This window comes from Pagrus pagrus, assembly GCF_965226575.1.
Source record: "Pagrus pagrus genome assembly, chromosome: 12".
In the NCBI taxonomy this organism is placed as follows: Eukaryota; Metazoa; Chordata; class Actinopteri; order Spariformes; family Sparidae; genus Pagrus; species Pagrus pagrus.
Window position 1 is genome coordinate 6,229,696 of NC_140196.1, and position 26,328 is coordinate 6,256,023.

The 26,328-nt window shown below is 45.1% G+C and overlaps 1 protein-coding gene across 2 annotated transcripts in view; it reads right to left on the reverse strand.

Moving 5' to 3' along the window:
* The window catches only part of LOC311265910 (ephrin type-A receptor 3-like), a 92,290-nt gene extending 77,207 nt beyond the window's left edge, over positions 1–15,083 (reverse strand). For both annotated transcript variants that reach the window (XM_084368028.1, XM_084368027.1), the window contains exon 1: positions 14,885–15,083. In XM_084368028.1, the coding sequence (XP_084224154.1) occupies positions 14,885–15,020 (136 nt within the window). In that variant the 5' untranslated portion in view covers positions 15,021–15,083. The remainder of the gene's footprint in view (positions 1–14,884) is intronic.
* Between the last annotated feature and the right edge of the window lie 11,245 nt (positions 15,084–26,328).

The window sequence follows — 26,328 nt, forward strand, 5'->3', positions numbered from 1 at the left end:
GAGTTGCACGTGTTGTTTGGTGTGTGTGATCTCTGTGTGGCGGCAGGAAGTGGAGGGCGGATGCAGAAAGGTGAGAATGAAAAAGTGAAGAGCAGAAGGTGGCAGCTTGACCAGCGGGTGGCATAATGAAAACCTGCACAGACTCTGGAGCAGCATTCTCCACCTGTGTGTGTGTGTGTGTGTGTGTGTGTGTGTCACTTGTTAACGTGTGTGCATGTGTGTGTGTGTGTGCTTGGCTCAGTCAGGTCCTAATCAAGCCTTCAACACCGCTGACCATCAATATTTAATCAGTATCCATCTGCGGGCGCTGCTGCTTCTCTTTCTTCTCACACACATTGTGGCGCTCTCAGGTTCATCCTCGCTTCTATCGGGCAATCTTTGAACCTATACGTTCAATCCACAGATCCAAGATCAGACGCGCGAGTCGTTGACCCGATGCAATTTAAACCGACTGCAACACTTTAAGGGCTGCGCACTTTCTCATTCCCTCCAATTTTTATAAGCAGTGACCTGGAAAAGCTGAAGCAAAAAGAAAACAAGAGTTCGCCCTCCAGAATGCAAATGAGAGTAATCACTCAATTTAAAAGTGCCTGTTTACAAGCCCCTCTGTGTATTTATACCGCCTGTAGGTGTTACAAAGGGACCGCAATATCGGTCCAACCTCTACTTTTCCTATCTTTCCCTCTCTTTCTCTTTCCCCTCGCACTCATGCTGTTCATCAGCCCGCACCGAATCCCGGCCGTTCTCCTCAGCTCAGCGCACCGTGACAGCGGGGAGGCATGTCATGCTGTATTAGTGAGCGCACGTGTGCGTGTGCGCGCGTAACAGCACACACATATCTGCGTGCGTACGCATGAGAAAACAGCTACAGAGAAAAAAATAGTGCGCACGGCATAATGAAGCAGAGAGAGAGAGAGAGAGAGAGAGAGAGCGAAGTAGATTAAATGAGAGGGACGAGACGGGAGCGGCGGAGGAGAGGTGGCGAGCAGCTAAAGGTCAGAGGCAGCCTGCAGGTTCACAGAGACTAAAGACCGTTTAGACTGCTCTCCTCAGCGCATGGGCATCTGAGTGGCGGACAGAAATAGGACATAATAGCATAATAATATGTGATTTCAGGAGCGGCACACACACACACACACACAAACTCATGTTTCCGCTCAGAGATAAAAGCTATGGATCAACAAGCTTGTTGGGATTTAGCACATTCTGATACTCGCTGTGTACTTTGGTATCTTTTCATCTGTTTTCATGTGTTTCACAAAGAGTACGAGTGAGTGCGACCTTGATAAATTGTAGAGTCGGTTCAATAAATTACAAAGAAAAAATATATTTTATCACTTAAAAGCATTGGGATCCAGGCTCTAGGCAGATGGTTTTGATTTCATTCGTCCGGGTTTAAAAGATATCTGCTTCCAGCTTTTCAACCAGCACAATGAAAGGGAAGAAAAATTTTGGTTCTGAAAACTTCCCAGTGAAACTCAGTGAAAGTGTGAAACGATGTCCTGTTATTCTGTCTGGATAACACACAGGCCTCACACATGATGTCCAGGTTTTGGGTTGAGTTTGGTCACGTCGCTGACATGAAGCTTTAAAATGCTTTTAGTGAAAATTTTGTGCATAAATAGATAAATAAAGTGCAAAAATAAGTGATTAGCGATAATAAGTGATGGACCTACTATCTGTGCCGGGGATATATGTCCTGTTAAGTGCTGGGGTTTGCTATTTCTGTGGCAATGCTTTATATACAACACAGAGGCTTTTTGTGACTTTCTAGGTGGCAAACATTCGTGTGGCACTCTGCGTGACGGTAACACAAACCCAGTGCTTCGGGGGTAAAAAACAGAGCGCCTGTCGAGCTGGGGTCTGGCTCGTTTACTACTCCCGCTGTATGTTTGTCTGAGCTGATCTCAAAATGCACAAAGAAGTCCAGTCCTCCATTTTTCCTCCTTTAAGTGGGATCAATAAAACATAATAAGCGCACATTTTTCTACTCGCGCGCCTCTTTTTATATTCAGGAAGACGTTAGGTGCTGAATTCTTTAAAGAAAGAGTTTTATTTCTGTCCAACAGTGGTTATCTTAACATAGCATAAAGACTGGAAGCAGGGGTAAACAGCTAGCCTAGCCTAGCAGCTCTAAAGTTAACTAACACGTGAGGCTATATCCGGTTTGTTTAGTGTGAATGTGCCTCTACACTCTCACAGCTATACCTCAAAAACTGTGAAAACAGCTCCTCTGAGATACGTTTCTGTGTCTGGAGTTGCTCATCCTGTAGAATCTCGCCTTAAAAAATACCGTCCAGTCAGCTGATCTGCTCTGAGGCCATTACATATCGTTAAGCCATTTTGCTGCCCGCTGGGAAAACACACACACACACATACATACATAAACCTACACATCGACACTTTTTTCCTCTTCTCCTCACACCTCCTGTCAATACCACTTATCACTTCTGATCAATGAACGGACTCATCAATTATGTATTAGCTATAGCTTCCTGTCTGCTGACACAGCCAATATGCATATACTGTATCTGTGTGTGTGTTTGTGAAGAGAAAGCAGAGAAATCGTCAATATACAGTTTTCTGGCCTACGCAAAAATAAAGCCACACCTCTATGTATCTCACCATTCATCTCTAAATACTCCCCCTCTCTCTCTCCCTCTTTCTTCCCTTTCACCAGGGAATTGGCTAAATTGTGTGTGTGTGTGAAATCTAAGCCAAGGCCAGACCTGCTTTGGCCCGGAATAAAAACACCAAGCTCATCACTCACTCACTCAGGCCGAGCTCATGTTCGATCTAATGACCAGACTCTCTCTCTCTCTTACACACACACACACACACACATTTACAGACACACACAATCTCCAGCTGTGAAACATGACATGTCATACCCACGGTGGTGCACCTCCCTAAATTTGAGCATTCAGTAACAACACAGAGAAAAAAAAAATCTAAGTGTTATCTTGTCTTCCCACGGCCTCTCCGCCTGAAAACACCACTTAGAGGACACACACACACACAATTTTTCTCACAAATGCACGGATCCATACACGCGCACATGTGACCTGATTACTGTGAGAGTTGTTCGGTTACACAGAGACATGCTGTCTTATTGATTTTCGGCACCACGCTGTGAGGTTTACATTCCGAGAGTGAAACTCGAGGAGGAAGCGGAGGGCGCGAATTCGTTGATCAGAAAAATTTCTGTACAAACGCAACGAAAAACGCTGAAACCGCAGGTACGGCGGCGCTTATAGATCCGTGAGCAGAGAACACAGAACATTTTTCAATCTCTTTGTCTCTTCATCTCAGCCTGCGCTTGTCTTGTTTTTCTTCTCACTCCTGTTTCCTCCCTCCGGGGTGTCTCTCTCTCTCTCTCTCTCTCTCTCTCTCCGTCTTCTTCTCTTTTTCTTTCTGCCTCTCTTGTTTGTTTACGTCTCTCTGCCGCTCTCTCTCGCTGGCCGGCATCCACTCCTTCAGCTGGGCTGCAAGAAGCTGTGATCCACCTGCCAAGAATCAAACGGCGCTGCCAACAGCCGGACTGGCGCACAATGACACCAGGATGCTTACACACTCTCACAAAACAGACTCACACACACACACACCTTAAGATGGTGCCAGTGCAACGAAGAAAAAGACTGCTCAATAAGACCACCGCACAGATTCAATATAGGGGACAATATGCGACTACATAATGAGTTCACGAGATTTTTTTCAGCTCAGAACACAAAATATCACGCTGGAATAATGCGGTGGCCTGCTGACACGACATATATAAGCTTCACTGTTTTGGTTTTTCACCGGCTTTAAATGTAAAATCCAGATTTATTCAAAGGACCAGATGATCTTAATTAGATTTACAACCGTATTTCATGTCCCCACATACACGCAGAGGGTTTCCTGCTGCAGTAATCAATAGTAACATTTGGTCAAGAGCCAGGTTGTGTGTTTTTCCTCCTGTTTAAGGCCTTTAAGCTAAGCTAAGCTAAGCTAAGCGTCATAACTTCATATTCAGTGTACAGACTTGAGAGAGTTATCGATCGTCTCATCTAATTCTTGGAGAGGAAGCGAATAAAACAAAAAAAACAACAAAAAACAGACAATGCATCTGATGGTTAAATCTCTTCTTTAGTTCAACTAAAACTAAACAACTAAAAAGTTGATTAAAGTAAAAAATACACAACACAATTAAAGTTCACGCTCTAGTAGAGGCAGCTTTCTCCACACGCTAACATCCTGCACTCCAATACAACCAGATGCAATAAATAAAACAGCTATACAACCGTACCCGAGTACACACACAGGCCGACACATGCACCCAATATCTCAGCGTTAGTGCTGCACACACACACAGACCTTCCCCCGCTTCCACTCTCCTGCGAGTGCAGCTCAACCACTCAGAGTGTTGTCTGGCCTACAAACAGGGCGGCGGAGAGCAGGATGAAGGAGTGGAAGAAGAGTTGAGCTCTGAACTCCAGGAACAAACTGCCATCTCACCGAGTCGCTGTCTTTTCATCAGTCCTCCTCTCCACTCGTCCTCAAACCACCAGAGGCTCCGAATCAGTCCTCTGGTTTTCTCTCTCTTTCTGACCTCCTGTCCTCGGTATCTGTACAGTGTCTTACTGTACATTACCTCCAGTGAGTTTTGCTATCCATTATTCAGTTACAGGTACGCATCTTTTCTCTAAGAAAATCCATTCAGACGTACAGTAGTTCTGTACGGAGGAAATATTAAATACATTAATCCACCGAGTCAAGGAAAACTATTATGTCTTCATCCCTTCACACCGTGGATGTAAAGCTTCTTCTTGGACTCATTATAAGGTGCTCTGTACAGTTATTCTCACAAGCATACATCTGGGTGCAGTAAAAACCGGTTAGCAGATTTGGGAGAGTGTGAGAGGACTGCAAACATTTGTGATCACACTTCAGATTCGCAGATTCTCTATTATGTGCTGGCACAGCCACGATCTGCCATATTTTTAATTTCAACAGTTTTTTGCAGGACGAGGTGGGATCTGGCATGACTTCAGAGGGAAAAAGTGTTATTCTTTTTGAGTGTGATCGCTGTCTGCAAACTGAATGTGTCTATGAATAATTCAATGGCTTTAAATGATTATAATTCGAATGCTAATTCTTCTTTGATTCAGTTCAATTGCGCTCTGCTTTCTAAACCCCCCGTTCTGTTCTGCTGAGAAATGTAATGCCGATCCTCCACACTCCGACGAACACAGAATTAAAAGCCTCTGTGGGTCGGACTGAATAATATAGCAATAGCCTATAGCTTTACTAATGAGTGATAGACAGGAGCTGATCACTGGAGGTAAAAGCTGCGAAACACAATAAAATTCAATTAGCTGCAGCATGCATGGCTAAATGGTGGTTTGAATCATGGGTGTCTGAATCATGAGTCGATAGAAAAGAGGATCACTGAATGGGGAGGATGATATTATATGTAATTTGCAATTAAATTGCAAAATAAAGCGGATTAAAGTTCGACTCGATTGATTAATTTGCTCTTAAACATTAATTTGTCGTCTTATCTTTATTTTTCAACTCAACCATAGTAAATCTATGTTTTTATGTACGAGTGGCTGGTTATGATTGAGCTTTTGGAGTATCACATAAATTGTGCATATGCTTAACACCATACCTGTTTTTTCTGATGGATAAGCAACCTGGTCTCATCAAACGCCAGTGTCTGAAGTTATTTCACATATTATCACAACGCTTTTCTCGATTGCAGAAAGAGCAAGAAGAACCAATAGGGAGGTGGACGGGGTGAGTACCCGCGTCAAACACCAAACCCTCTTCAATTTACTGTGTTCAGCTTACATCATGAACATACTTCAACCCACTTTATAATGTTTTCCTAAACTTCATCAAGTACTTTTGGTGCCTAAACCCAACCAACCTGCTACTGTTTCAAAATTTTAGCCACATGGTTGTTTTTGTTACCATAACTATGAAGGTAATAGTATCAGAGGGGACGAGTAAACACATTCTCTACTTAAGTAGAAGTACAGATACATGAGTACTATTTCAGCTCAAGTAAAAAAAAGTACAGGCTCTGAAATGTACTCAGAGTGTAAAAGTGATAAATATCCCTCTGAAGGACATTTCTACGGGTCATTACTGTGCAAGGCTAACTGCACTCCTTCTCTCCCCATTCAAGCCTCCCTCTCGGTCTGTTAAAGTTTTGTTATGTCTTGTTACATCTGTCCTGCGTGATATGCGCTGATCAGTTAAAAGCAGTCTTGTGATGTTGGGAAGGTGGCGTTTTAGTTACTTCCCTCCTCTGCTGACTATGACAGCGAGGCTCTCCTGACTTTGCCCTTTCCTGCACAGCCAATACTCATAAAATCCGGACAGTGTTAATGATACGCAGAAAGCTTAAATCTAACGCCGTTAAATTAAATGTGAAAAAGCTTAAAAAAGCGTGACACGGCACGCAAAATAACCTTTAAAGTGGCGGTCGTTTGTGCAGCAGCACATGAGATCATGCTGCCATATGTGTTAATCTTGGAAACCCAAAAGTGACACATGAGAAAAGACACAGACGATCACAAACTGCATAATAATGTTCAGCATTAATTATGTGTACAGAGATGCCAGCTGACTTTATGTCCCATATAATTATCATATAATCAGGATACATACAGTATACTCCACACGATCTCTAATCTGTGAGAATAAGTCTGGACACTTCATTAGCTGCCACAAATGTGCTAAGAAGAGATGAAAACAAACTGAGTGTCACTCGGTGTGACTTAATTGACACATTGTCTGTGCAGAGCACACGTTAAGTGATAAATACCCACATCAGCGCAAATGACACGCTGGTGTGAGAGATGTAATAAATGATAAAGACATTTATCAGATCTGGTCGGCTTTAATCAAATCCTTCGTGTCCTGTTCAAAACAAGTAAAAATTTAAGGGCAACAGCGTCTGTTCTGCTTGTTTTTATCATGTTTTCTCTGTCAAACAAAGAGAAGGAATAATGAGATTAACCAGCAAAATGTCTGTAGGGATATAAAACAAGAGAGAAAGGAAACTACATCGACATTATTTATCAGAAGCTCCTGCTGTGAGTCTAAACTGTCAGGTTGTAGTTTTCTGCATAAACCAGCAGAAATGTAAGACACTAACCCAATTTCAGGTAAAAAAAAAAAAATAAGTCAAGATAACAGCCAGAGGAAGTCTTCCACGCTGCAGTCACAGATGGGTAAAAAATGTGACTATTGTTAAGAAGCTCTTTTTCGAGGCAGCTGCCTCGGTGAAGTGATTTTTAAAAGGGATGCACATGGTTTATTGAAAGCCTTACTCTCCACAGCCTTGAAGAAAGAAACCCTGGCAACCAAAAAAGGCAGACGCTGTGCAGAGCTAAAAATGTTTATGAAAATATTCACGGATGTGATGTACTGTACCTCGTTGAGCTTGCATTTTTGGACCTCCCTCCCCCTTCCGCTGTGGCAGAGAGTACATTAGCCTACTCTGCTGTTTCATATACACTGGCAGCACTAGCAGAACAGAAAAGATGCCATTCTGACAGACTGTGACAGGAGCACTGCCCTAGTTTGTCGCTTGAAGAGGCTCTGGAGTGTGTGTGTGTGTGTGTGTGCATGTGCGTGTACGGGTTTGTCTGTGTGTGCTGGTTGAATGCTTACAGGCTTGAACTGTGACACCCAGTCAAATCCAGACACTTGTTTTTTTAATAAGCTTCTTCCACCAGTATGCCAACAACTCATCAAGGGCAAAGAGCAACAAACACACACACACACACACACACACACCATAATGACGCACACATACATACAAACAGGCGCACACAAAACAGAGACCTTGAGGATTCAGAAACAACTCGCAGCACAAACCAGAGACACGTACGCCTCCACACCTGCGCTCCCACGAACTGTGACGCATCCAGCCATTCATTTAAAGAAGTGAATTAAAATAGCTGCTGCTGAGGAGGGAAAGGAGTGAATGAGCGGTGAGAGGTAAGGACGGCTAGTGTCTTCGTCTCAAGAGCGTGCGTTCGTCTTTTTCTGTTTCGTTCTTGACCTTTTTTCAGCTCTGTTGGCTCTTATGACATTCCTCCTGATGGGACACTCACACACACACGGGGCTGTCACACAGTGGTTGGTCACAGGAGGGCAAATTGGCCTCGAATCTCACGGTTACAGAAATCACATGTCAGAAAAATGAGCGCCGAGACAGGTTGTACTGTCGGTGCACACACGTGTAACATGCATACACACCCCAGTAATTGTCTGTCTGCCCTGCTGCCTCTATCAAGTCAAACTTAACCCAATTTGCACTGATGTGGACACCGTCGAGTAGTAAACAAGAGAGGCAGAGCAGGCGTAACTAGCAAAACACTGAAGCTAAAAGGATGCGGGGGCGTGGATGTACTGCGCTGAAATTCATGAGGGAATTATGCGAGCAAAAAGCCCCAAACCAACAGAGAGACGGTTGTTAGCTTGGCCTTGTTTGCTGCAGTTTTGTCTGGCAAGCCACGACTGAACTCGTAGTTTCTGCTGATATCCGAGCGTCGTTAGCATAAGCTCTCCTTGTGTCTGGAGACAAACAGAAGAACAAAGAGATTCAAGGAGACCTGTTATGTTTTTCTCCTTCAGTGTTTTATATACTGCAGGTTCTTGTGCAAGTAAAAGTCTCTTGAAAGTTAAAAAGCCCAGAGTCCACAACAACAGAAGCTCCTCTCTCCCACAGAAAACACTGCTCCTGAAACGCCTCATCAGTGATCCCGCCTTTTATTCTTTTTATAGCACGTTAGAAGTGATTTAGCACAGCTGCTCTGTTGTTGTTAGCAGTGCTGGCTCAGGCGTGTGTGAGCTGACCAATCAGAGTAGACTGGGTCGTCAGGAACTTAAAGAGACAGAGAGGGTGTTTTAGACAGGGGGGGAATACAGAGCCAGCCATCGTCCTCTACAGCGCTACAACCTCGCGCTACATCTGCCTGTGCTTCTATTAGAAAGTCATAATTTACGTCACCAAAATAAAACTTCCACAAAAATCATTTTAAGTGTCACTCATGAAGGTTCTGCATTTCACCGCTTTCAAGCACGCACCGATTAAATCACTAGGCTGACTTCCGCATTTACAAATCTTTCCTTTAAATTAGAATCAAAGAGAAGCAACATGAATATTTTCTGACAGTTAAATCACAGCTTCCAGGTTCTCGGGTGTTTTTGGTCTCATAATACCTTCGCAGCCCTTCATCAGCAGAGGAGAGATTGGAGCGCCGGTCAGCAAACATACAATATCTACGGCTGACCCAAATCCTCGGCTGTTTGTTTGTAAAGCTGTTTAATGCAGGCTTTAACAGCGGTGGCACGAGCCAAGCCCACAGAGCAAACAACGATAGAGAAAAAAACAGAGAGAGAGGGCGAGAGAGATAGAGAGAGGGAGAGAGAGGTGAGGATGCTACCACATTCAATTTAGTCAAATTGAAGGTCGGGACAGCGGGTGTGGTGCAGTCCTCTGGTGAGTAGGGGCAGCGAGATTTAAAGAAAAAAGAAGAACTGAAGAGTGTGTGTGTGTGTGTGTGTGTGTGTGTGTGTGTGTGTGTGTGTGTGTGTGTGTGTGTGTGTGTGTGCGTGTGTGTGTGTTAGATTGGCGGGTAGAAAGTGGTCAAGGCCCAGTGATCAGTGATTTGACCAGCAGTTAAGGGCTTGTTCAGAGGGGGAGGGGGTCTGCAGACGAGGAGGGGGCCCACTTTCACCAAAAACTCACTCCAGCCATCAGACATCACACACTGAGAGGAGGCTTCCTTTGACATAAACGACCTCTGCATCCAACGGAAATCGCTCAAGCCCGAAAGACTGTTGCAGTTCAACTGTGGCTGGCTAAGACACTATTATGTTCACATTAATGGTGGGAACTAAGATAATGTGTGAGGTTAAAAACGTGTCAACTTGCGATGATGAGCACACTCCTCAGGCAATGCAGGCGTTTGAATTTGCACATCATAAAAAGAAAAAACTAAACATATGCATAAACATGTGCACTTTGAAAGCTCACTGATTAACACATATCTCATTTATCTCATACGGAAACCTTGACATAAGTGTTATTTGTGGTTTTATGCAATGCTTGAAGTGAATAAGAATAACTGCCGGTACTCTCCTTCACATGTTGTCGAGCGTGGAAGGGATGGGAGATTTCTTCTTCTGCAACAAGAAAGTTAAGTTGTGTGATGATCTGCGGGGGAGGGGTTTCACCTCTCAGGCTTACATAAAAACACAATCACTAACAGCAGTGACACTATTTCTAGTGTGCTGTCTTGCCTGCTTCACTCGTGGCATGCAGTATAAATAGAAAAGATGACGCAAAGATCACTGCAGATCACCTGGGTGCAGAGTGCTCACTCAGTTGGTTAACGCGGGCACCGAAAGCAAGCGGGGGAGGGCTTCGGTGCGACTCAAGGTGCTTCCGCCTCACTGGCGTGATACAGTGACGGCAGAAAAGAGTTACTGCCGGCACGCCAAAGAGTAAAAGGAAGTGTGCTTCTTGGATGGGCAAAGTAACATCATAGATACCTCACAGGGAAAACAAGAACCCAGGAAGTCGCCACCAGCACCCCCAGTAAAACCACAAAATGTTGTTTTTGGGCTTCGATTCGCGCACAAATGCAACATAGCCTGTTCATTTGTGAGCTCCTGGTATGTGGATATTTTACCCTCGGACAGAACCTGCTAGTGAATTACGACAATTACAACAATTACTGGAAATATCATTTCTTTTGGCGAGCTAACCAGCTGCTGGCTATAGCTTCATTAGAGCGATATCGATCTTTCCCACCAGGAAAGTGACTTCACATAATGTGAACTGTTCTGTTCTGTTAAACATTGACAAAGAGACTTTCAGCGGTAAGCTACTCGGAAAATAGGAAAGTGATTTGAATACAAAACCATATTTAGCAACCCCTTGACAACCATCAAACACAACACAAAGGCTCTGCGAGCGCTGCTACGGGTGCTCTGCTCAATAGACCGCGGAGAAACGGGTGGGTTATTCAGTTTCTTAAGAACTGCGTCTCTTTCTTTGTTCTTTTTAGTTCTTAGCACTGTTGTCTCACAGATTCTCTCTTGTGGATTTTCATTTCAGTCTCTCGCCCTCTCTCTCTAACACACACACACACATGCTGAATGGATCCATGAGGTGATGCCCTCACAGCAGAATCATTCTCTGTCACTGAGCTGTATTTATAACCCCATCTATCAGCCAGCCCCGGGAATACATGACACTATTCTCTGGACCAAGACCACCAAACTGCCCCCCAGCCGTACATTACGGTGGCATGTGTGTACGTGGGCGCGTGCGTGCATGCTTGTGCACGTCCGCCCGCGTGTGCTTGTGTACGGGCCTTTGTTAAGCACATACAGGAGCTCATTACAGAAAACATACAGTGGCTCGCGGCTGCTGCTCCGACTGTTTCACTGCTACTGGAGGTCAGAGGAAGAAGGCAACCGAGGAGAGAGAAGATGGAGGCCGGGAGGGAGGTTGATAGAAAACAGAGAAGGGCAGATATGAAAGAAAGGGATTAGATCGGAGTGGAGGAGGTAGAAAAGAAAAACAGGAGGGTGCTCGCGCTCGCTGTCTCTCTCTGCTGCCGAGATCTATATCCTCCTCAGTCCAAGGTCATGGTTGTTACATGGGAGCACGGCAAATCTCCCAGACTCGCACGCACACACTTAATGAGGTATGGCCCTGCCGATAACTACAAGCAACCATTATGGATTAAAGCAATTAAACCAGAGGGGACCTTTGACCCGGCATTATACCACAGGCGGGATCTTGTGTGAATCATAAGACGAGTGTGTAAGGGAGAGGGCATGCTTTACATATGCTTGCCTCTGCACTAACTGCTTGCCCTCATGTTAACCTTACAAAGCAATACAGCAATTCACCCCCCGAAGCACCCTAAGGCCAATCCAATGAAAACCTTCAAGTGCGCCGCAGCAATTACAGATTACGGTAAACCTCAAGACTATAACATGAACCGCAGCTGAGTCATGTTTTTTACCCGTGTTTTCTTGTTTTTTCCTCCCCCTCCATGCCCACTCCTGATTATTAATTCAATTATATTTCCATTTGCGCGCGGCTTTCAGGCAGAATTTGGAGTTAAATCATTAATTTACCTCCATTAAAACTCTAATCAACACACACTCGCAGTGGAAGGAGGCACGGGGCCCCAGTCTGTGTTTTCTAGGATCGAGGGGGTATATTTAGAGTCAGAGGGAAGACACAAAAATAGAGTCTGCTCCTTTTCCCCACCGGGAATCTTGCCCAAGGACGATGCAAAAAAAAGGAGGGAGAAAGAAAAAGCGAGTCGAAACATGTGTTATCACTGTGTTTAGAGGGATGTAGGAAAAGAGTAAAGAGAGGACGAGGAGAGCAGGACGAAAAGGGAACCATGGGCAACCTGTGAGCATCCACCCTGCTGTCACATCAGTCCGCCCTCAGGGTTCAGACAGACAGTGTGTTGGGCTCCCTCTGCTGGTGCACCAAAAACTCCTCCAGACCTCTTCCTCTTTTTACTGTCAATAACAAAGACCTCCAGAGGATGCCGTCCATCTCCTTCACAACAACTTATGAATGAACCCGCTTCCCCTCCATCTCACGTCTCCACGTCTGCAGCTGGCAGCAGTTTCTATCAATTCTCCCAAAAAGCGCCGTGTGCCGCCGCTCCACCCTCGCAAAATGCATTTCTCATAAATGCCAACAATTTTGGAGCAGATCAATAGCTCTGGTAGTAAACTAAGCTTGTTGACAGCTTAACACTATTTCCCTTTCTAATGCTATCAGCTCTATCAAAGGGACTGTGTTCTTAATTGAGCCTTGAGAGCCGTATCTCTCCTTTTATGACAGCCTCGCTTCTGCTACTAGACATACTCAGAGGGAGGATTTCCTGGAATAACACAACTGCTGAGATGCGTGGGTGGAGAATATGCAGGCTCGTAGACAAACACAAGGTCCACACACACACACACACACGCACGGACACACACATTCACACTGGCACAAAGAAGAGCAATCCCTCAGCTAAAGCGTGCAGTCACAGCAGGAAAACTGGCAGGCCGAAAGGTAAACGTAGTGCATGGAGGGGCTGACAGAAATGGCTTCATTGGATTACTGTCCCATCGGGGCGCACACACACACACAGACATACACCCCTACAGTGCCAACAGTGGACTATATTTCTGCACGTACCAAGTGTGGACCTCAGTAGAAACAGAAAGTTTACTTCTAAGGTCTTTTTAGCCATGATTCAACCTTAAAAATCTCCCCTTTGTTGACTATGTAACGATGCAAAGGTCGACTGTTACACAGGTTTGCAGGCAAAACACACACCTGAGTTAAGCAACTGGCTTTAAGGTGCCAATTTGGCCCATAGTCTGACACAGCAGGACAGAGGAATAACCAGAGGATGAAGTGCGTCACACACACACACACACTGTATAGCAGGTTATTTGAATCGTGCTGAAGCTTCTGACCTGTCAGTCACCTCCGATCCAATCCTCAAGTCGAACATGATCCCTACAAACACTCACACACACAGGACTCTCAGATGTCCCCGAGCGTTTATCTAAATCAACAGGAGTTTCCTTTGGCTCCCAGTCGGTTTCATCATTCATGTTCATTTCAATGAATATTTCAGCATGTGTGTTAGTGTCTCCCCTTAACATGCATTGTCTCCTGCTGTTAAAACACTCCTCCTCCTTCTCCTGCTCCTCCACTCTCGCTCCCTCCGTATCCTCAGGAGCCTTTGTTCTGTGTGAACTCCTCGGGGCTGTGACATACATTCGAAGCGATGTACAGACTATACTGTGAAGTCAGACGGGGACGGGAGATCCCATCAAACCCTCGGCCCGAGTGTGAATCGTTTGACTTGTTTGATCTCTGGCCATCCGAGCCTGGAGTTTGTGAGTGTGTGTGAGTGAGAGAGGACAGAAAATGTCAATGAGAGGCAAGTCATGCAGCTCACAACAGGGCTGGAGAGCTTTGTCGAGCTACAGAACAGGACTGACTGGAGCTTTGGTTGGGGGGGGCAGTGGATGAAATGATTCACAGGATGAGAATTGAGGCACACAGCTGTATCGTCTCCAGTCAGACCCGAAAGCCAAAACAACATGTCTAAACCCTCCAAAGCTGCTTTTTTTAACACCAATTATTGTGAATTTAACTTCTCTGTCCAAGCCAGCTGCCATGTTTCAGCCGAGCAGGCAGTCAGGAGTAGTTAGTAAGTAAATGCATTGGCTCATTTCAGGCTGAACATCGATGTTAATACAATAAGTGAGAGAGGCTCAGCAGCAGCGTGTGACAAATTTAATGTAATTGCTGCTGCTCATTTGCAGACTGAGGCAGGAGTAGTCCAAGAAAGAAAGGGAAAAAAACACACATCAGTGTGTTATTATGAGGATATTTCACATTGAGAGGGATTCTGACAGATAGGTCGATGTTGTTTCGGCATCATCTTTACAAGTTAGGCAAAGAAAAATGAAGAAGTTGAATGTGCGCACCAGCCTCTTCTGTCTCCAGCATGTCGCGGTTTCCTGTGTGTATACATGTCATACAAATTTAATGTCAACATGCCTGGAAAAGAAAAAAAGAAAAAAACGTGACGAACAGTTTTCCCATCCCTCTCCCCGCTTTTCTTTATGCATCATTCATAACGGAGCCGAGCACTTAACGGGAGTCTCCGCCGCTCTCCTGCGCTCCGTCCCCGGCGAGAGCGAGCCGCGGCACGGGGCTCCCCCTCATCTCCCCTCCATCCATACATCCATCTATCCGCCAACACATCCGTCCAGCGCACAGCCAGCCAAGTCACACAACAAACCACCACCAGGTCAACAACCTCACCTTCATTCTCGGGGTAATTCCGTAAGGCTCGGCACGGCGACAACGCGTGAAAAAGAAGGAGAAGCAGCAGCGGCAGGGAGGAGAGGAGGGGAAGGGATGGATAGATCCACAGGACGCGTGGTGGTGGTGGTGCCATTTTTCAGGCTGCGCTGCGCCCTCGCTGCATCCCTGTTGGCTGGCGGTGTCGAGTCGGTGAGCGCAGCCCTGCGATTGAGGAGAGAGAGAGAGAGAGGGAGAGGAGAGAGGGAGAGAGAGGAGGAGGAGACGCTGGGAAGGAGGGTCCACAGGCAGCCAAGTCCTGTCAATCAGCCGCCTGACTCCGGGGTGGCATGAGAGGGCTTTTGGAGACGCCTCACACTGAGTTACACTGTAAAAAAGAGTACCCAAAAGAACAGGTGACTTAACCTGGTGTTATATAACATGATTCGTTTGAAAAAAGGGTGAATAAGAAGAGAGATAAACCCAACTCTCTCCAACAAGCCTGTTGTAATGGACTGATTCACTTGTCAGAGCTTTAAGAGACACAATCACAATGTTCTCATCTCTTCTGAGGCCAGAGCCAGAGTGGAGCTGGAAATCTAATAATAGGCCACAAATGTCACCTCTCATGGGATTAGATGATTCTGAGCACATTTTCCAAAATGTTGTAGACTGTTTATTCAGAAGAGGAGACGCAAGCAGGCTCGGGGCGATGAAGGATTTTAAAAAGATCACTCAGAATAAGTTGATCGTGGTGATTTTCATTATCGAGATAATCGTGAACGTCCTCACATGACTTGAAAACGCTGTCTGGCTCGCTGATGTACAGTCCTATCTCTGTTTCCTCATTTATTTTGAATTGCAGAGGCTTGTCACCTTATGATTTATTCTTATTAATAACTTTTTTAAATTGTTTTTTCAGAATAATCAGCATTTACACGATAATTGGTTGACTAATAAACAGAGAACAGCACACATACATCAACAACAACCAATGAAAGCAATACAGTGAAACATACATCCCCAACAGTCAACAGAAATGGGTCGTTCAGCTGATCATCTGTTGAACCTGAATCCTCAACAAAAGTGATGAAGGGTCTCCGTACACTTAAACATGCTGTTCGGCCTCTGATTCATCCTTTCTAATGGGAGGCCCGATAACATCTGTCTTATCCATTGAGTAGTGTTCGGTCTGTGGATGGATTTCCAAAGCAGCGCAAAACATTTCTTGGCCTAAAGCAAGCTGAGATCAATGATCGCTCGTTCTCTTTTTGCTAAAACTATGTTTCTCTGGTTATAAGCCAAAGAGGAAAAGCTCAGGGTCTGGTAGGATTTGTTTTGAACTGATCCTCTCGATTATACCTCCTCCCTCTTCCCAACGTTTCTGTGTGTTTCTTTTTGTGCATATGTCTGGTACGTTTTCATTGTATTGATTTAAATCAGCATTACCCATTTCTACTGTATTAGTTTAAGACGTGTATTTATTGACATTTATATGAGCATTACCACATGCAGCTTTCCAAACTCCAGCCGGAATGTTTCTTTCCGGGTATTCAACTTGTACCGTTAATCTTAAAATGACAGTAAATGTGAGTCCCAAAGTCGAGTTTAAGGGTCCGATAAGCATATTACTCTGATTCACTTTAATCCTAGTGCGATTTTAGCTTTTATTTTAAGCTTTTAAGAATATTTTGATGATTATCGGGACGATATCGCGAATCGCAAATACATTGGACAGGATAATCGTGACGTGAAGTTTTCATATCGACCCGTGCCGAGATGCAAGAGAGAGGTATATCTAAAAACGACTGATTTATTGTCTTGCTCAGCTGCGTTTGGTGCAATTGAATAGTCAACTCATTTGAGATGAAGCAGTGACAGCTGTGTTTGCCACGTCCCCTTTCAGGAGCAGTGAAGGGGAAGCAATCACTGAAAATTAGAGGCAAATTTAAACATGACCTCTCGACCATAAGGTTAACAATCACCTATGTGAACCAGAAGATTTAATTCACATCATTACAGTCTGTTAGAGCAGCGGGGGTGGACAGAGGAAAGGAAAAATGTCTCTGCCTTTAAAACAGTTCAGATTTATTTACTCAGGAGCAAATTCTTCTGCAAAACAAAGCCAGTCATCTCATTACTGATCCACAGTTGAACCATCCTACAGCATATAGTCTGGGTAGCTCTGCGGTAAACACTCCCATCTCACTGTAGAAAATACTGTCAATTATTTTGATAAGCGACACGGGCACATGGCAATTACCGGATTAGTGTCAGCTCGGGCTTGCCTCTCTCCGTCTTTCTTTGCCCAGTTGTTGAGATGGTTCCTGCAGATGTTCCCAACAGCAGACGACGCTGACATGCAAACCGGATCCCAATCAAACGCTGTATGGAGATTTATTCTGCCTATATTACATCTATTGACTGCAGTTTGGATGTCAGGAATCTGTGTGTGTGTGTTGTGGCTGTTGGTGTGTCTCGAGCAGACCGTCTTTAAACATGAATAAATAACGCGCGCAGCCTGTCATGTGAAATGTGCGAGGAGGGAGAGCCGAGAGTGTGCGAGGTCAACCTTTCAATCTCCCTCTTATTTAACGGCGCCCATTGACAGACAGAGCTCATGTGGCGAAACCCCGAGAGAAGATAAGGGCATGTTACCTCCCTCGCTTGACTTCTCGAGTGTGTGCATGTGTGTTTTGTGTTCATATGCAGAAAATAGTACTTCTCATGTCTCCCGTGTCAGCCTCTCCATCTGTTTTAACAAATTTGATCTCCTGTGGGTTGAGGTCAACCAAAAAGATGTGGTAATACTCTGAAAACCAGCTACAGATCACAGGGACGTAGGATGCAAAACATTTGAATTTTCTGACAATAAATTGATAACGATGGTCGACCCAGACGCCAGAATGCATAAATCTAAAGGTTCAATTTTCCATTTTAAGTTGGGACAACTTATTTTGCGGTGCAGAATCAAATCCTCCAAAATCTAAAAGAAACATTTGATATTTTTGGAGGACATGGCGTCTTTAGAGAAGAGTAAATTCAATTTAAACAGAGCACATTTGCAAATTGTGTGCGGGAATGTTAAGTTTAGGCCCAAAACACAGTTGGTTGTGTTTAGGAGAATGTCTTGTGTTGGCTTACCTGGTTCTATTACCACAAACGAAAAACTGTCCCGGCATCTCATTAAAAACATCCACTGGTCACGCACTTACAAATATTGAAACACCATCTTGAACACTGGTCTCTGGCTTGGCTGCCATGCCACCACATCCTCCTCAAGTCAGCTCATATACATGTGATGTGAAGGTGATGTGACACATAGATATACGTAATAAACATACATATTCAACATATCTTAGGTCGACAGCAACATTAGAAACAATTCATCCTGGCGACTGGGCTGAGATGGAAAGGAGACTTAATTTAATTCTTCAGCACTCTTTGACATGTGCCTAGTTGAGACAATGAGGTAAATATGAAGCTACCACCCCTAGCTTTGCACAAAGACTGGAAACAAGGGGAAACAGCTAGCTGGTTCCCAGGCACATAATGTGAAAGGTATGATTTGTTAATTAGTTAAGTTTTTTTGTTACCGTTACTCAGAGCTAAGCGAGCTGTGTTCAGTCTTTTTGCTAATTTAAGCTGAACTATGAGTCTGAATGAGCAAATATCCCAAAATGTCAAACTATTCTCTTAATTCCAACATTCGAGCACTGATTTCGGTGCGGTTTTGAATATAAATTGGGCGAAATTAGAACCTATTTTCATATCTAAATTGGCATTTCTCTGGCTGTGAATGCTCAGCAGGACGGCTGAAAGAACAGGGCAAAGAGATCCCGTAGGTCACCTGATGCACTGGGATTTTTTTTTCTCCCCTGCCGCCTGGAGGCAAATGTGTGTTAACCACGCCGTGATTTATGGAAGGATCATGACCACAATTATATTTACCACGAGCAACATTCCTCTATCACGCTTCTGTCCCAAATGAGGCTCCTGAAAGAGCTATAAAACTGTCAAACATCCCCTGATTCATGCTGAAATTCTGTTTTACCCCCTCTTGGCAATATGTGTAGCTATAGAAGTGTGCGTCGGCTTTTGTGTTCTCTCTTGTGTGTGTGTGTCTGTGTGTGTGTGTTTGAAGCAGCCACCTCCACAGATTTGTTAAGGGTCCAATTATGATGATGATTTGTTCCCCGCAATGGCTTTACTTGGATGACCTAATTTCCTCATCGAGTGTGGGGAGAAGAAGAAAAAAAAAGAAATACTAGTCCTTTTTTCTTCTCCTCCTCCTGCTCACTCCTTCCTTCCTTTTTCTTTCTTCTTCTTCTCCTCCTCCTCCTTCTTCTGCTGCCATGACGCCGCATTCATCCGTGGGGTGACAAAACATTGCTGTCATGCATTCCAGCAGTGACAGCGTGACACGGCCCCTTATACCCTTGTCACTCCCCCCCCACCACACTCACTCACATACACACACACACACACACACACACACACATCCTGCATGCCTTGTGGAAGAGTGATCTCGCCCGGCGTAAAGCAAGCGCTTTTACATAATGACATTTCGGGGCGCTCACACACAACCACATGCAGTGACGAGGGCGCTGACGGAGCTGAGTGACAGCACAACAAACATTTGAAATGATGCGTTTCCTTCCGCACGCGACTCTATCTGCCTCCGTCCGCATGCAGCGTTCACTCTATTTCACCGAAGCTTGCAGAATTTGTTTCCACGAGGAAGTGCTGATCTCTTCCCTTTTCATTTCATGTTGAAAAGAGCTCTTCTTTCATTCCTCCTCCCTCCTCTTGCGACCTCTAAATTCTCACCCTTCACCCCGATGGGTCACTCTTAAAAGCCACCCTGCTTTTTCCCTCCCTCTCACCCCGGAGCTCCGGTCTGGACTGTAACAAAGTAGAGATGAAACTTGGATAAGCGCAACAGGCAGGAGTAGAATGTGCGAGTGTGTGCGAGTGTGCGCGTGTTGTTCGAATGTGCCATTGCCGACGATCGCTTGTTTGACAAGGGGCAGAGGTGATGACAGGGTCGTCTGCCTTGCCAGGAACTCCCCCCCGTAGCCACCACTCTCTATATACACACACACCCTTAGCCCTATTCAAAGCCACTCACTCATGTGGTAATGTCTCTATTGTGACAGGCTGAACGCTTTATGGGCAACAGCTTGGTGCTGGCATTTGGGCAGAGAGGCATTAGTGTGCATATGAGCGTGTGTGTGTGTGTGTGCATGTGTGTGTGTGTGTGTGTGTGTGCTTGTGTCTGGCTCATCCGCTGTGGAATCTGCCCACCAGAGAGCTGGAAGCATTGAGACCTCGACTCCTCTGCTCCAGCCCCGGTGACAGCCGAGCACAGAATTGCAGGACAGAGGACGGGAAGCGGGGGCGGACTCAGGCAAGAAGATTAAAGGACAAGGCCGCACACACACACACACACACACACACATGCACATGCTTCCACTCCACTCCACTCTTACTTTTTTTACCGTCTCAGTTAAGCAGGCAGAGCGATTCGTCATGTCAGAGAGCCCTGGTGCTGCCATACAACAAAAGGTGAAAGGGAGTGTGGGAAAGGGCTGGTGCACAAAGCCCTCCCTGCCCCCGTCTGTCTCCCTGTCTCGGTCGCATACGCAGGCCGAGGGCCCTCCTTCAGCATCCCCCCACCCTGTCGTCCTCAAGGCCCCCCCATCTGCAAACACACAGCCAATCTCCCTGAACCTTTTTACGGCTTACGTGGGTCATTTTGCGAAGCAGTATACTGCTACGATATTTACTGCGGCCTCCAATCCTGAAATGTCTGACTTGTTAGATAGTGTGCCCAAAATATCTCAACATCAGCTCTCCCCCCCCCCCTAAATAAAAAAAAAAAACCTTTAGCTCAGTCGAGACAGTCATTCAGCCAGAGTGATGGAGGGATGGAGGGAGGGAGAAGGAGATAAAAACAGCTATTCAGGGAGGAAATTCTGCCAACTCTACCCACAAGAAGAGAAGGAGCGAGGAGAAGGAGGATCTCCTTGAGAGTGACACCGGCTGTGTAGACAGAGCAAAAAACAAACAGACAGACAGAGAGATGAAAAGGCTGCGAGAGGAGGACATTCACACTGCTCCAAGTGTTCCTCATCTGGCACGTAGTTTCTCCGGTTGCTAGAGACTAAATATTTGGGATACACACACGCCCGCACGTACACACACACACTTACACACACACACACTTAGACTAACTGCTGACTCGAAGGCAAAGTGAATGCTGTCTGGCATATAGCTGAGCCCGGAGGAAGGATATTTACCGTAAGTCAGCGGGGGGAGAGCAGTCAGTGTCTTACCGTCTCAATCGTGTCCTTCTCAAACAGAGGAATGATTTAACAATCAATGAAAACTGACCTTGCCTTCCTGTATCACATTCCTGCCTGAGCCAGGCCTATTATCCAGTGATGAGAAAACATGCAGATTCGCCAGGGGAGGTGAGGAGAGAGACAATTTGAACACCAAAACAAGGTCATTTGCAAACAATTTGATTCCACTGAATAAGGCAGTATCTCTTTGCGCTGCGTGTCTCTCGCATTTATCTTGAAATGAAAGCAAATGGGAGCACGTCAGGACGTTTATGTTATTCGCTTCAGCCAATGTCACGTCAAATCAAAGGCGTTAAAGGAGCAGTGTGTGGGTTTTTAGTGGCGTTTAGAAAGGCCCTCTCTAGCAACTTATTACAACTTATGTTTACAGTACGTTTCTTGTCACACAGCAGCCTCTAGTGGCCGTAGTATATATTACAGCAACAAAGGAGGAAATCAGGCAGTACAAAGAGCGACAAGTCTGCATAGGGAGGAGGTTAGAAACGGATGGTCGGGTCCAACGTGCACAGGATTTTAACTCAGGAGACAACCGTTTGTGTCCAGTGTGAAAGCAAAAGTCAACGGTGAGTTATTTTAAGTTGAAGTAAAGTTACATTACGTACATAAAGTAACATGTGTTCGATCGTCAACAGAAGTTATATAAGTAATGCATCCTAACCTAACCAAGTAGTTTTCTTGCCCAAACCCATGAGGATGCATTGTGGAAGAGGACCGGCCCCATTGTAGAAACAAAAGGCTAAGTTAACAAAAACACAACCGTTCCAAGTTCACGGTGATGATACACCAACGAACACATAACTGTGAATATTATATTCAAGCTCTGCCAATAAATCCCTCTAAATTCTACATACTGCACCTTTAAAAGAGAATGACAGATGGATGGATGGATGGATGAATAAGGGGGGAGTCATCATGACAAATCGGAGTTTGCCCAAACAGTGACAGTCTGTTGGCAGAGAGGGGAGGCAGAGATGGCCAACTCAGAGCTCAATCATTTCCTGCTTGCTCAGTGCCCTATATTGATGGGCCGGCTCAGATCAAGGAGAATATGAATAGGGAGTTAAGCTCCACTGTCATGCATATGGATCACACAACCGCTGTCATTAGGTCTCCGGTCTTGTTAGGATTTGCAGTTGCTGATGCCTCAGCGACAGCTAATCCTTGGTCCAATAGTGTCTGAAACCATGCAGGACGCAGATAGAGGAGAGCTGCGGGGGGAGAAATCACCTTAAACGGTCGTTATTCCCTTCAACGGGAAGATTTAAGATTTATGAGGAATGGACCTTCAGTGAAGACGTTCTGACATGTCACACAGCACAGGGCGTAAATAATACAATGAATGAACTCTGTTTAGCTGCCTCACTTTGATGCTCCTGGTCTCGTGCATGCTGACTCACTGTCACACTGTCTTTACTTGCCGGGACACTTAACAGAACAGAGCCACCCTTAATGTGATTAGTTACCAGGTTTGGGGAGTAGCTGATTACATGTAACAGGATTACATAATTAGGACACAAAACAGGTAACTGTATTCCATTACAATTAGATTAGTAATTAGATTGCAGATACGTTCACTAAAAAAGGGGGATTACTAACAGGATTACGCACAACATTCTCACACAACGTCACTCTGGTCCTGAGCGAAACTGAATACACAATCCTGTTGATATTTCTTTTCTCTCGTCTTTATTTGCATATGTTTGCTATCGGCGTAATCCAGAAGTAACTGAAAGTAATCAAGTTACATCACTTTAATATTGTGATACTAGTAAGTCAAATGAATTCTCTATGTAGAGCCCTACAAATGTCTCGCTGGAACAAAAACGTGTATCCGTGTCATGTAACCACTTTGTCTCAATGCAACATCTTTCAACATCTGCAATACAATCTCCAACATCTTAACTTGCTGCTAACAACTCACCTGGCGAGGTTTCAGATCGAGACTTCTCCTTGAACGTAGTCTGAGTTACCGTCTGTACCGTGCATGTACTGCTTTCAAAATCCCCACTGCTACAGAAAACAACAACAACCTCCAAGCTAGTAACCTACATGCTGAAACTGGCTGGACACTATCCTGGTCCCTAACGGCACAAACGTAAAAAAGCTAGCAGCTGTTAGCTTTTTGCAGGGATTCAGCCATTGCCCAAGTGCAAACCACATTACCACTGACACTATTCTGTCCTGCATCCTGGGTTAAGTGCCGACCACGACGACTGTGATTGGTTTAAAGACATGCAAACAAGCTGGAGTGTTTCTTTCCCCTCATGCAGCCAGACCATTCTCCAGCACTGACGCAGTGGCTATGCAAGACTACCTTGAGCATGACTTGTGTTTCTGAATCTTAAAGGATCTTAAAATTCAAATCTAACAACCTCCTTATTAAAGTTGGATGCAGGCTAAAGGTTAAACCAGAAAGACTTTCAATTATGAGCGCTGCATTAATTCACTTTCAGAGATAGAAAATAATGCATTTGCAGCTGGCACAAAGGCAGCTCGACTTCCTGCTACGTCTGCTCCATTCGATAAAGTGCAGGTGTGCCGAAAAAGTCTATCGGAAAATATCTGCTTGAGTCTGGAGAACCGAAACAGTGAGGCAGAAACCCTGTTTCATTTCTGCGTAACGTCTGACTCAAAGTTAAAATCCAAAATAACTTGAAATGAACACTTTCCAAAGGAAGTGCGGATTCTTCTCTCACCTTTTCCTTCACACACACACACACACACAAACAGAAACACAATTATGTACACAGAGCAGATACACATGTTGGTGTGATTTGTCACCATCTCTCTTGGCACGGGCAGGCCTGCGCTAATGGACGGACACTCTTTGTGTGCTAAACAAATTAGCTCCATTACCAGGAGACAGACAGCGAGGGCGAGAAAGGCAGAGAGAGGCAGAGAGAGGGAGAGAGAGAGAGAAGGGCCAAAATAAGGGGTGAAGAGGAAGATAAATGTGGCGAGAAGCAAACATATACAAAGGAAGAGACGTACGCATGGTGCACGATGAATAACAGGGAAGTCGTCTTATCAAACGCGTTTCTGTGCGAGTGTGTATGTGTGAAGCCCGGCTAGACATCTAAGCGCTTCGAGCCCTCGTGAGAGAGAGGGTAAATGTGCATTATCGTCCATCCATCACTCACTCATTACTCATTCACTTACTTACACTCAGACACACACACACACACACACACACACACACACACCCGGAGCACATACATGAATGCTGATACGCCCTAATACGTGCACTTAACACCAGACTGGATGCGAGTGAGACACATTTATCTCCATGCAACTGTGTGGAAACGACGCTGAGTGCATCCGCCAGTGTGTGTATGTGTGTCGGAGTGAATGTGATCCGCCAGGTTTCAGGTCAAAGCAATCCTCGCTCAAATGATTGGCTCGTAATCTGATTGACAGGCCGACTCCCTCCCTCCTCACTGTCTTCTCCCCGCTTTCTCATCGTTTATCATCCATTTTCATTCTTCCTCATTATCCCTCCCTCCCTCCCTCCCTCCCTGCCTGCCGTGTGCATTCCTCTCCTCCTTTCCACCCTCATCTTGTCTGCTACTCCTTTCAATCCTTCCACCCCTTTTTAGCGTCATGTTTGTCCTCCCCTTTGCTACTCTCCGTCCTCCCTCCATCCTGTCTCACTCTTGATGATATAAACACATCATTCTGTCTGCGCCGTGATCGCATTACCTGTGGTAACGCCGCTCATAACCACAGCACCTCCGCCATCTGGAAGTATATGTGTGTGTGCCTGCATGTCTGTGTGTGTGTGTGTGCAGCTCCTCTATACAAATATGTATAAAACACGTCCTGTCTGGCCAAAGTAAATTGAAACAGGAGCAGTTACACTTTCCCCTCAGTGGTGGTGGCACTGTTGTGGCCTTGGATGTGTCCTCTGGAAATACTACAGTCACACAGAGTTGTGTGAAGAGGAAGGTCGACGCTTTTCAGTGCCGACATGCCGCATGAATATAGAGATTATGATCAAGACCACCCGGTGAAAATGAAATCTGAAGAACAGCTTTATATGGCTCCATTTAATCCTCACATGCAATCATCTTAGATTATTGTTGGTACAATCTGAAATCATGTTGGAAAAAACCGTTACACTTGAAGGAGTGTAAAAATAACCCACCCACGAGCGTCATGGTGAAAATGCTCATGTCCTCCTACCTGTCTGTCTCCACTCATTTTCTGTCTGCTCTCGACTTTTCTATAGACAGTTCTCAAGGATAAAAACGCCGAAGAGAAAGCGTTCAGTGGACATGAGCAGCAGGGCACACTGCGGACACGGCACCAGAAATAATTTTCACCATCATGTCACCTAACATGCACGTTTTTAGCTTTCTGATAGCGGCATGGCTCTAGGGATGGCGTGGTTGGACTGTTGGTCTCTCACTTTGTTTCCAGGCTGAAATATCTAAACAAGCACCAGATGGATTGCCGTTTCATTTTGTGCAACATTCAAGTTCCTCAGAGAATGAGTCCCCTGTGACTGTAACCCTTTAAACTTTTTCTCTGGCGCCACATTGGAGTCAAAGTTTTGGATAGATTGCCAGGAAAGTTGTGTCAACTTTGATGATTCTTTCATTTAGTCTCATCAAGTCAAAATTTTAGTGTGATTCATAACTGCGTATCTGCAAAACTAATGACATTATCAACGTCCTCAGTTGTACTGTGTGCATGCTGACATGCTAAACGAGGACGGTGAACATCAGCATGTTAGTTGTCATTGCACTGAAAAAGAGAGCAATCTGCAAAAAGCTCTAGTTTGAGAACTTTTATTAGCTGCGGGATGTTTTTGACTCAGGAAGAGCCTCGTGATGTCTCTCTATTTCAACTCTGCCAGGTCTTTTGTGATCCAGTACCCATCCCATTTGGTATTAGGTTGTGCGTGTCTTTTTGTTATCGTGGAATTGTCATAATGAACATGTTAGCGTGCTGATGTTTACATTAAATCGGAAACACCGCTGCGCCAACTTCATTTGATAGTCAAACTTTCAGCCCCTCGTGTGGAAAAACTCTAAATGCTCCGATTTCAAGCCAATCGCAGATTTCTGTTGGACGCTGCACTCTGCTGCACCCTCA